This window comes from Aptenodytes patagonicus, chromosome 2, assembly GCF_965638725.1.
Source record: "Aptenodytes patagonicus chromosome 2, bAptPat1.pri.cur, whole genome shotgun sequence".
NCBI lineage: Eukaryota > Metazoa > Chordata > Aves > Sphenisciformes > Spheniscidae > Aptenodytes > Aptenodytes patagonicus.
Genome location: NC_134950.1, coordinates 135,858,096 through 135,870,600, shown reverse-complemented (window position 1 = coordinate 135,870,600; position 12,505 = coordinate 135,858,096). Strand labels below are relative to the sequence as shown.

Below are 12,505 nucleotides of genomic sequence, written 5' to 3'. Positions count from 1 at the left end.
CTGATGAGCTGCATTTGAGAACTCTATGGATGCCCTCCTTATTATAAGAGGTTTTGTGGGGGATTTGTTATAAGCCAAGGATCATCCCTGTTGGGTGTGGGTATGCACAGAGACCCTTGCTGGGTCCCAGTCCCACGTAGCCTAGGACTTACGTGTACCACTGTGTGACACATGGGCAACAAGAACAACCGCAAAGCACCAAACTAGAGGCATGCACACTGACTGCTAGGGGCATACCTGTAGGCTTCCCATGTAAAATGTTTGTTTTCTATAAAGAAAAAAATTAAAACAAGCTCTGTTGAAATAATTGTCTTAAGAAAATACTTCTGCAAAGAACGACAAGGTAATCTTCCTAATAATGGATATACTAGGAAAAAAATTCACAAGAACATTAATCTTTCTTCCATTCTTTTCACATATCCCTACCTCACTAAAAAGAAAGGTGTTGCAGGGTACTAAGTGTGTTTTTTATTTCAGTATCAAACATACACAAGGGCTGATAAACTGAACTAACCTAGACCTCTTTCATCAGTTGTTTTTGGTTGGGTTTTAAGGATTTCACACCCATTAGAAGAAGTCAGTCTTGATTCAAGCAATTAACAAAGTAGTGATGAGGCAAGCAGATTGGCACAGAGGGACTATAAGAAACAATTTAAGTAAAATTGCTCCAGCTGCCCCACACACACACACCCCATCCCCTCAGAAAACATTATGCAAGAACATGCTTCGATATAAATCCCTCTCTGTATGTATAAACTTTTACTTTCCCTACCAAGCAACTGGTTGCAAAAAAAGATGTGTTTTAAGGAGGAATCATCCAAAACTTTCTTACAGAGCTCAGAGGAAGTTTTTGCATGGTCTTTTAGCACCAAAAAAAAAAAAAAAAATATACCAGAGCCCAAGGTAAGCTTGACATAAGACAGTTCCCTGATGAATTTAATCACCAGTTGCTGTATTTTGTCATCAGCACTCTTTTGAGAACATACAAAACTTACCTGCTTAGTGCAGAAGTGACAGACCACCAGCACTTACAAAGAAAAACTTTAGGAAGTTTCTGGACAAACTGTATTTGGCAAGCAGCCCTGATGTTGTAAGAGCATGCAAAAATATTGTAGAAGTTGTTTTGGGGCCTCAACCCTCTAAATTCTGTGCCCCAACAAAGGGTCAAGTCTGTACAACCAACTTCAGGACATCTAGGCAAGGTTGAGATGATGTTAATAGGGACAATTTTAACTCTTCCTTGGGAACTTTAGGAAGACACGGTGTTTTAAAATGGTGGGGCAGAGGGAACATCTGAGACCAGATGTCACCACAGAAACTGCAGCAATGGAGGAAGAGAGGGAAATAATTTAAAAGTGAGGAAGCAGATCAGAAACAGGGTAGATACCTATAACATACAAGCAGTAATAGCTACATACATGTAAGGTAGGATGAGCAGGTAGAAGCATTTTGATGCACTCTGCTCAACAGTGCTTACATCTGTGTTTATTCACATTTTTCTGAATCATATGCCTCTGCTCTGATACTATTCCTACACAAAATCCTCAGAGGAAGTTTGTAACAAAATATAAGTTAATCCTCAAATCAGCCACCATCAACCATTTCTATTACTACTTTTTCCAAAAGCTTGACAAAAAAAGCAGTTATGAATTTGAAATAAAAAGTATCAGGTAGATACGGTTCAACTGAGGAGAGCACAAGGTTTGGAAAGTGCAAGGGAAATGCTTATACGGACAGCACACACCAGAAGGACAGGCTGAAGCAATGAGAGGTGGTGTGTGCTGATATCTTACAGAAAGCCTGTGGTTGACAGCCTAGGTTGGACAGAGCAATGCCTCAGTTTTTCTCCAAAGCCAGAAAGTAATCAAGCAGTGCAAACAAAGAAGTAGCTGCAGATGGAAAGTCAGATGAAGAAGGCAGACCAAACCTGCTCAGAGAACACCACTACTGGAGCTTTATCCTCAAACCCTCCGCCCCCGAATCTCCCTCAGGCAAAAGGATGACTTACCACTAGTAAAACGTGAAGACAACGTTTTAAACACATACAAGGTAGAAAAACAGTAAAGAAAACAGATCCATTCTCACAGTAGCCCATCTACTGCAAAAATTCTAACACTATTTGTGGAGTATAAACAGCAAGTATACAGTATATCGGTGAAAGCCAATAACCGTAATAGCATGAGCAAACAATTTGCCATAATGCCACCACTATAGAGGAGCAAGGGAAGAAAAAAAAAAATCAAAGAAAAAGGATCAGCATTAAATTTCTACTTTTGTAAAGGTTTTGGCCAAGTATTTAAATATGAACTTGTATTAAGTTTACTGAACTTACACACCAGCAAGGTCCAAAACGGACAAGCTTTCAGTCAAAGAGAGTGACTGCATCAGGAAGTCAGTATTCACCAAAGAATCCATTTCAACATTTTTTATGGTTAACTCGGAGAGCAGAAATGAAGGCAGTTATCTGAACTGCTTAGAAGGCTCCATTGTTCCCTCTTCCAAAGGATTTTTCCCCAGAACAGAATGGGTGGTGTGTGCAAAGCAAGTGAAAGGTGGGGGAAGGGGAAGAGTCTTGCGGATAGAGAGAAACAGAAACACAGTTTTAAGCACAGATATCAATTTTTAAAGTAACTTCCTACCTCCCACTGCAAGTGAGGCGGGATATTTCTGATCTGAAGCTTCCGACTCCTGCAGATAAATTAAAGAAAATAGTTTTTAAAAAAACAGAAAGAAAACATTATTGCAAGATAGACTATACATAGCAGTGTCCACATTTAAGCATCTGTCATACTAAGAGGGGCAAAATCAAATACACAACTCAAACCCAACAGATCACTGGGGGGGAATGTCAGGTCAAAACAATTTGAAGGCCAAAGAGCTGTTACAGAAATACTTGTTACGCATTTGACAGCTGTTACATTTCTTGAAGTCTCCACTTTTCTTGAAGACTATTTCTATTTCAGCTTTAAGGCCTTCAGTATCTAACTCTCTCCGTTATAAATGGGTGTGATAATCCCACATATTTGTACTGGGTTCCCCGCCAGACAATATTTTTTTTTTTTTTTAATTCACCAAGAAGATACTTCAGGATTCTACATCTCTTCAAGGAAGAGAATACAAATTTGAATAAATCCATTTGCTTTGATATCAAGCTTTTGATTAGCCTAATGACAGACTATATTCTAACATTTATATGGCCAACATTCTCCATCTCTGATAGGGAGGAGGGGGTAAGAATCAGGAAATTCACTGTATTTACACCCCAAATTTACATCAGTTTTTGCTTATCTAGTAAACAAAACATTCACTTTGAAGTGCTACTGCAAAGCCTGGCAGTGTGCTAGCTGCCTTCACAGCCAAGTCCTTTGTCTCCTCCCTTCCCCCAAAGTGAGAGAACAAATAAATGCCAGAGATGCCACAAAACCCTTGGGATTTACAAGAATGTGTAGATTAACAGAGTTTCAGCTGGGCTCAGGTGGGGCATGCTGGTTGGGTCAGTCTGGCTAGCCTGGGAAGATCTGGGGAAGGGAGAGGGGGACAACACAGAGCGGGCTAGCTTAGAAAGTCTCAACTACATTTTGGTTCACCAAAGCAGCTAAAATAAGTGTCTTGTGTTCAAACACGCAGTTTTACTTAGCATTTTAATACTGACCTCTCACAGAAAAACGCTTCACATTTTAAGGACTTTTTATAACAGAATAGAAGTTTGTTAAACTTATACAGGCCAGTAAACTCCTGCAACAAAACAAGTTTTAGAGATGTTCCCGTCTCGCAATAAAATCGAAAGCTTTCATTTTCCCCCTCGGATCCTTTTAAAATACACTCCTTTCCTTAACACCGCCACCACCCACACAGGACTGCAGTGAGTGTTTCACATCTTGAAATGCTCTTCCCGACAGGCTTTGTTCGGGATGCAGCCGGAGCTTACGGAGCAAAGCCACCTTGCCCAAACTTGTCCTCACGTGGAGGTGTCACCCCCAACACCACAGCAACCATGAGATCAAGCAACAAGCGCGCTTTCTCCAGAAAAGATGAACAGGTCTCGGTTGCGCAGCATTTCTCAGCTGTTTTCACTCCCTCTCAAGCAAGTAAGAGCTGATTTCAGCAGTTGATCATATAAATAGGCGAGGAAGGGAGAACGAAAACCGCACAACCCGGTTTAAGCTTTCATTTCCAATAAAGCAAAGAGAGTCAGGAGTTGCTTCACTGTAATAGGAAGGGGGGAAATTTTCCTTGAAGTCTGAAAAGATTTCCTTAAACTGTAATCTCAGCTAGCAATACGACTACAAAACAACCACCCTAAAGTAGTGATACACTGCTCTGAAATATCAAAATAATCTCACACAGCAACCTGAAACTTGAAAGTTGGGTCCTAAAGTAGAACATAAAAGGGGATGTTCATTCAATATTAAAAATACTGGGAAATTTTAATGCAGAAAAATCCCAAACCACAAAATTGGCAGCCAATATGCTATTCAATGTGCTTCAAACTGTGTCATGCCATTAGTGTCTCACACTTATAGATTCAAATTAAAATTCATGAGAGTTTCGTAGCAAGGAGTGCCACTCGCAGAAGGATCTGAGCACGCAACAACCCAGCCAGCATACCAACAACAGGTCTCGCCCCAACTCCACGCCAAGTTAAGCAGCAAATGCTCACGCTGAGCAGTGTATATCCACTGGTGAGAAGGAGAGGGGAAAGTCCTTTCCAGATGCACTTACACAAGTTTCACACACACACAACTGCCACCTCACATTTCATTTCAGAAGGAAAACCTACGTATCTTCTCCTTTACTGCCCAGCACCTGAAAGATGGACAAAAAAAAGCAATCTCTACATTTACTCAACAATAAAGGACACAACATAAGGTTTGGGGTTTGTTTTCTTTTTCTTCCCACAGGGCTTCGAGGGACTGAAGAGTTTGATGCAATTTAAAACTTTGCCAACCAACATTTGTAGCACAAAAATAACTTCAGTAACCTGAAAGGGAGGAGGAGGAGGAGGAGGAAGGGAGAGGAGCAAGGAAGAAATGCCACCTTAAAATTACCAGTTCCTCTACCACAGTCATAAAGAGCCAGAGGAAATGGCAAGGAAAGTACAAAACGGGTACAGTCCCGCTGTGCACCTCAATTTATGGCAATAGTGAGACACCTATTGTACAAAACCGAAAGGTCACTTCAAAAATACAAGAACAGCTATATGAACCATTTAATTTGAAATTATTTACACCTTCATCAGTTGCTTGGCTGCACTGCAAGTAATTTTAACTTGTTACCCAATGCACAAGTTTCAAGTCTGGTGTTTATTGATGCATGTGAAAATTTTTTTTTTTTTAACATTGTTGCTGTATCACAATTAGCAATAGGAAAAAAAAATTAATAAAGCTTTGCATGGCCAAGAGAGGAATCTCACAGAACCAGTGTAAGATAAAAGACCTTTGAGACTTCTCCATTTCAGTTACTATCAGCTTCTATAAAAAAAAGGCTAAATATATTTCTTAAAATTACCTAAAAATACATGAAGCTTGTAACCCCTTTCCCTCTCTGCCCTTCTCCCCACACAGAAAGGATAGATAGAAATGACAGAGGTGTTTTTGTGTCCCCAGGACCAGAACAAGCACTGAACTAGCAGCAAGCAGACAGAGACTGAATCCACCACAAACCGCGATAACCTGCGCAGCTCCTGCTCGGAGAGATCGCTCCTCCCGCTCATCTCCTACGCTTTGGCAGCCCCATACAGCTCCTCGCTGCAGGGCGGCATTAGCGATCTGCAGTCGCCTCTACTGCACGCACATGAGCCCACGGAGAATCAGCTCTCAACTTCCTCAAGAAAAATCCCAATGCAAATGTACAGCAGAGAGTAAGGGACAAAGCTGGGTCTGACAATTTACCGGAGCGGCAACAGCTTCCACAAGGATGGGTTCCGACTTCAGAAAGCATGCTTTTGCACAGGGACAAAACTCTACACAATAGATGGGGAAAGGAAAGAGAAAAATATGGGAGCATCTTCCTGGAAATACCCTCCCAAATCAGACATCATCAGCTCTTTTAGGGTGCTTTCCATCTTCCTCATAACCCTATTTTCTTCAGCAAAGTACAGTATATGCAAAGCTCCTATAGCTATCACATCCCAGGCAGCATAAACCCACAGAGGGTTTTGTTTTATTTTGTTTTGAAATAATCTTAAGTTTTGTTACTTTACAACTACTTGCAGTCATACCAGGTGTGTAAGACAAGAAATAGTCCTTTCAAATTACATGAAGGTATTTTATTACAGTAGTTTCATTTAATCTATATCTCACTTAGTCTTAATAAATCATAGTAAAACATTGCCAGCACCTCTCAATGTGACTCATGAAAGCCTTGTGTATGCACTTTTTCCAGTTTAAGCAGATTTCTTAATTCATTTCTTCCATTCTAAACAGGCATTGCAAATAGATGTCAACTGAAAAAAATCTGGGCAAATTGTGTTTGTGCTCTATATCATATGAAAGTTTTTGAAAGCTACCTATAGTTCACAGTATGTGAACAGGTATTCCCACTCATTTCTCTTTTTCAAAGACACCCAAAACACCTTCTATCAGATAAGAAGAAAACAGACTTCTCTGGTTTCTGTATAAGGTTAGTCCATAAGCAATTATTTGGCAATAGTTTACTGTTCTTAAGAGGAATTGCACGCATTCTAATTCTTCTTTTCAGGTATTATGCAGGTAACTGGATTCAGTTACTTCAAGCCACTGCTGATGAGCATACATCAACATATTTATTCTGGGAATGTTGAGACATGGAGCCTTGTGTTTGGGGGACATGAATATCTCTGCAACACTGAAAGCAAGTAAAACAAAAAGACATCATTGTGCCTCTTCACAAGGAAAGCAGAGTATTTGTGCTACATGTGTGCGCAGAGACAGAAAGGGCAAAGTACCATAAAGATAGATAATTAAATGGCACTAAAAGCCATCTTAGTGACCTCTGAAGGGGTAATCTCTCATATGTAAATACAGAGAACACATGTGCAGGGACACCCAATGCTCCAGACCCACAAGAACCCTCTACACATATGAAACAGTACTAAACATGTCTTAGGGAAAAGGTGGTGGGAGGAGGGAAGAAGAAAACCCACAATTTCAGCATTCTCTTTCTTTTATACGTACTCTTTCCTTCTCTCTCTGTCCTTCCTATATACATCACCTTTTTTCTTCAACTTATCAAAATCCTCTTGGGTTAAAAAGGTCTCAAAAATTGTCCATTTTTACATCCCTGCGTTACATAAAATCTCACTATAAGCTTTCACTCACTAATACAATCTCACTGTATGCTTTATGTGACATTTAGCAAAGGCAAATCACACAAGGCCCGCACATCCCCTTAAGGGACAATAATTTTAAAAAACAGAAGATAGACAATTATAAAGCAAAGAACAATAAAGTATCATGCTTTTGCTCACGGTCCCGTGGTTTTTTTTTTATCTCATGGTGTGTATCATAGGTGTGTCAAAATTTGGCTCTTTCAGAAGGGAGCATACACACAAGTATTGAGGCAACTGCACTTCCACACTGTTGTTGTACCCACACTCTTACCAGACCCTTCTCACCATCCTCCCTCCCTCCCCCCAGAGATGTGCTGCCTCTTGCTCCTTAATTCCCATTTCTCAACAATAACGCCACGTAATACTCTCTTATTTCAACAGCCATACGAACTACACACAACATTAATGCCTTAAACCTGCACAGCGCAAACATACTCTTTTTAAATGAGAGTCTATGGAAAAAGAGTTAAACATGTTTAAAAGGAGATCAAGTGAACATCGACAATGTCAGTCCATTCAATTGTTTGAACTCAATACCTATGGGATAGAAAGTAAATGGTCTACCTTTTCCACTCTTAGGAACGTGCAAAGACCAAGCGCTTATTCATTTCATCTGTTCTAGGTAGGCACTGCTATACCGGTTACCTGGAAAAAGTCTCGGCACCTCACACCAACAGCACAGATGCAGAGTATGCCAATACCCACCAGCACCGAGTGCTGCTACGCTCCGGCGCTGCCTCCGAGTTCGCGGTCCCCCGGCTCAGACAGCTACGCGTGATGCCCCTGCAAACCCACTCACGGAAACAACCCTTTTCCCCCCGAGCTCCAAAGAGCTGCGTGAAGACAAAAACTGTCATTTCTCAAACTTACTTCACTGACAACACAAACTTAACATAGACAGCTGGAGATGAAATATTTAAAAAAAAAACCCACACAACAAAAAACGTTACGGACTGTGGCTAATGCCATACAGTAAGAAACAACATATCAGGACATTTTGTACAGAAGAACAGCCATAGTAATGAAATTAGCAACTCCTATAGCCAAATGGAAAAGTGCTGGTAATCAACTGAATTTATAGGGGAAGAGGAAGAGGTGTCTTATTGTTTACTCTGCAGCCAGCAAAATAAAAACAGGCAAGAAAAACCCAACACAAAAAGCTACCCACACACACAGAGTTTATGAGTTTCTCCCCCTCAGGTTGCTTCAAGTAGCTGATGCTTGATCACAACAGAGTGAATCAGTGTTTTTAATGCTCTTCTAGTGTGTGTGTGTGTGTGTGGGGGGGGGGGGGGGGGGGGGGGGGAGGAGACCAGAAAGCAGGTTTACAGGACAAAATAAAAAATCCTTAACTCTCAATTCATATTAGTGTGGTTGGGGGGAAAAAGGCAGAAGCAGTTTTTTAGTTACAAGGTGAGGGAGGGGGCTTCTCCTTACCATTTTCTTCATGGTAAATGTAGGTAACAATACAGATTAAGCCACTGAAGTAGCTTGTCCTGTAAGAGGGGCTGCAGTCTCTGCCTGCCTCCTGACTTCACACTGAAACTCCATGGGTTTAAGCAATCTTTTCAGTCTTTTTAAGTTGTTCACATTTGATTCCTGAAAGCAGCTAAGACATAGTAATAAATCCATCCAAATAAAGCTTATTGAATGTGCATTCTAAGCCATCTTTTTATATATAGATATATAAAATTATATATATGTATACACACACAATTACATCTCAATTTGCTTATTCCTAACAAGTAGTTCTGATAAATACAAAAGCAAAAACCTAAAAAAAGGTATACTGAATTTGTTAAAAACCCACTCAGGTTCAGTAAAGTGACAAGCAGAGGTTATTACATTTCTGTTAAAAGGTAATTAATTTCTAGCGTATATTACAAGGCACACTGATGACACTGTTACTGTATTTTATCAAATCAAGCCATTAGCTTGTGAACCAGAAAGTTCATCTTGATGCCTTACTTACAGAAGAAAGTAGAATAGTTTCAAATACTGACTTATTAACAAACATCACCACTGATCTGGACAGCAGAATATTTGAAGAGGAAATGTTATTGCTCCAATTTCAGACCCAATTCAGCAATTCAAGCAGACAAAGCTTGGCTAAGCCACAGGCAAGCTGCAGCAATACCTCTTTTTGTGTTGCCTCATTATTTAATCCCAGACCTGGATTTAAAAGCACTCTGTACTACCACTCACAATAAGGATTTTCCATAAAATTTAGGCAAAGAAATTTTTTTCTCAAAGCTCATGCAAGACATAATGGTTGGCTCCTAACCACACTTTTACCCTTTCATCTTGCACACAGAACCCACCAAAGCAGCCGCTTTGGAGAGGTGTATTATCTCAGCATTCAAGATGAAAATCTAGCTCTTGGATTACCTCACAGATCCCTCTGTGCTGATGATCAAATTTCCCACCAGTGCCTGTGAAACATTGGATTTGCTTACTACCTTCCACCAGGACGAACGATCAGAAAGCTGCCCATGGGGCCAGAACACCATGCAGCTCCACTCCCTAAAGCCACCAGCCAAATGACTGGGCACAGGGCTGCGCTCTCCTTGCAGGATAAACTCAAACACTCTGAAAGAGACTGGATATTTGTGGACAGGATATGATAGCTAAAGAAGCACAGCCAGAAGATTTGTATTGGCACATCCAAGTTACATCGTACAAAATAGGTAAATCAACCAATGTAAGCCTGACTGTAGTTCTTATGTTTATGTAGATTAGCCGGATAGTAGGCTTTCACCTATTACCATTTGCATCAGGATTTCAGTTTGACAATTCTTCACATCACTAATTAGACTAAAAGCTTATATTCATTATTTGTAAATTCCCTTGAGTGGTCCATAAAGACATTTTAAAAAAGAAAATTCTAAAGATTCTGCCATTACCATATTAATGTTGAATTTCTCATTTTAAAAAAATTTCATTTTCCAGGTGTTGGTAATGAGAAGGCTGTTAAGATTTTTTTTTTTTTAATTAAAGAATTAAGCACTGCTTTAAATTTAATGGGAAGTTCCAGTATCCTTTAGGAAAATGAGCTTCCATCTACTGTTGTGGCTTCTGACATTTCAGGCCTTTTCTCTTCCCCCATGATGAAACTCTGGAGAAACTGAAACTTTTTTTTTTGTTAGGTTGGTTTGGGGTTTTGGGGGTTTGTCTGGGTTTTTTTCCTGTTGGGGGGGGTGTTTTGGGGAGTATTTGGGGTTTTTTTCTAGATGCCACAGTTTCTCTTTCCCTCCTCCTCCTCAGAGCAGGGGTCTGTATTCCTTAAACAATTGTACTACTGAGCTAATTTTGTTGACCAAACATTTTAGAGCTATGGTCACTTGCCACTTATTCTCCCACCCCACCACTGACTTGCAATTAACTGGGATGTGGATAACAGTGAAAACACTCAGGAGGTATATGAAAGACTGAAAATAACATCTTTAAATGCAAAAGTGCTTCTAAACATGCAAAAAAACCTGTCTATTTAAAATCCTAACCAGTATGAACTAGTAATCCCCTAATGACGGGACGCAATACTCATCTTTTATCTTTCTCCTCCCCACCCCTCCTTTCCTTCAGCCACCAAAATAGCTAAAGGATTCTTCTCTCCCTCCACCTGTTTTCCTGGTGCCCACAGGGGCTGCTAGCTGAAGCAGTCAATATTTCCATTATGGACTAACTGCGAAGTTTTACATCAGCTGTAAGAAGCAGCTCTAGACTGAAACTTGCATATGATGTCCCTGCGATACATGGCCAAGCTAAGGGTTGGGGAGCTCTAGATAGGATGAAAAGAAGGATTTTTTTTAAATTTATTTTCAGTGAATTCAGCTCCTTTTAAAGAGCCCAAGGAGGAGAAAGAAATGGTGTAGGATACTTCAGTGTCATTTCTGAAGCAAAAAAGGGTACCAAGACTTGAATAATTAAAAAAGCCAACAAGATACTTTGTTCCACCAAGCAAGCTGCTGGATATTACCTCACAGTGCTTTCATTTTGCATGTCTTCCCTACTACCATCACTTACTCCACAGAAGTTTGAACATCAGTTAGAAACTCAATGGAAATAAGTGACGCAGATATCATGTACGATGTAAAAGTTTTGGCAACTTTTTTTGGTACAGGAGGGGTGGCACCAGATTAGATCTTGTCTTAACAATAGCTCAGTGATTCACCCTTCTCAGACTGAAATATCTAAATAAAATCAGCAGCGTTCATAAACAAACTCAGCAGCCACCACGCTGCTGAGACCAACTTGCTCAACCACGAGCCTGTGTTTGCAGACAGCATCAGAAGTGCTTTCCAGATTCCTTACGCCACAGCTATAGATGGGGAGTCTAACCCATTTTGGTGTCTTTAAGGTCAGACTCAAGTGAAACTAAGGTTGTTCACACTCAGTTTAAGTTCACTGTGTGCTCCAGATTAACCATTCAAATTTAGTTCTGGTTTGGGGGGTGGAGGGGGAAGCAAATTAAGGCTTGAAGTAAAATAGCAAGAGTTGCTCCGCTTATACACTTGTAGCGTGTAATTGCAAGGACTCTGTTACATTGGCTCAGAGAGCAGGGAGCCTCTATTTGCTACTTTTTTGCTATTAAATATCTGATTTAAACCTTCCAGGTTGAGGGCAAGCTACTTCGGAGCTTAAAATGAGAGAGGTGTTAGGGTAGTTCAGGGACCCATCCCCACGCATGCCTCCCCGCTGCCTCCCTGTTTCACCCCACGCACAGACTTTTTAAAGAAAAGCCTGTTTGCTGCCTCTCAGGCTACTTTACAAGAAGTGACACAAATTAATGTCCAATTCCTAAAATTATCACAGTAAACAAAGATTCCTGTGAGGTCTGGGAAATGGAAATACACTGAAACACTCGTGCTGCTGAAAGCACCATCTAATTTCAAAAAGCTTACATGCTATAACTAGAATAAATGAAAAATCTTGCTTAGTTGGATTTTAAGCACATATGTAAGCTTCACCTAACAGACAGGCTCGCTAGCATTTTCAAGTCTCTTCCATGATATAAAAGGATATTAACAAAGGCCAACTACTTCATTCAGGCAACCGTCTATATAATAATATCTAAACATATGAATAAAGTCCTAGTGCTTAAAAGAACAAAATAAACTAAAAGCAGAGTTAAGAGAGTAAATCAACACTTTCAAATGTACAGCCACACATTTCAGGCTCTTTCCAATGTTTAAAGCC

The 12,505-nt window shown here is 40.3% G+C and overlaps 1 protein-coding gene across 2 annotated transcripts in view; it reads right to left on the bottom strand.

The window, feature by feature from the left end:
- IGF2BP3 (insulin like growth factor 2 mRNA binding protein 3) overlaps positions 1–12,505 on the bottom strand; it is a 118,585-nt gene that overhangs the window by 90,338 nt on the left and 15,742 nt on the right. For both annotated transcript variants that reach the window (XM_076331339.1, XM_076331340.1), the window contains one exon: positions 2,640–2,688. In XM_076331339.1, the coding sequence (XP_076187454.1) occupies positions 2,640–2,688 (49 nt within the window). The remainder of the gene's footprint in view (positions 1–2,639; positions 2,689–12,505) is intronic.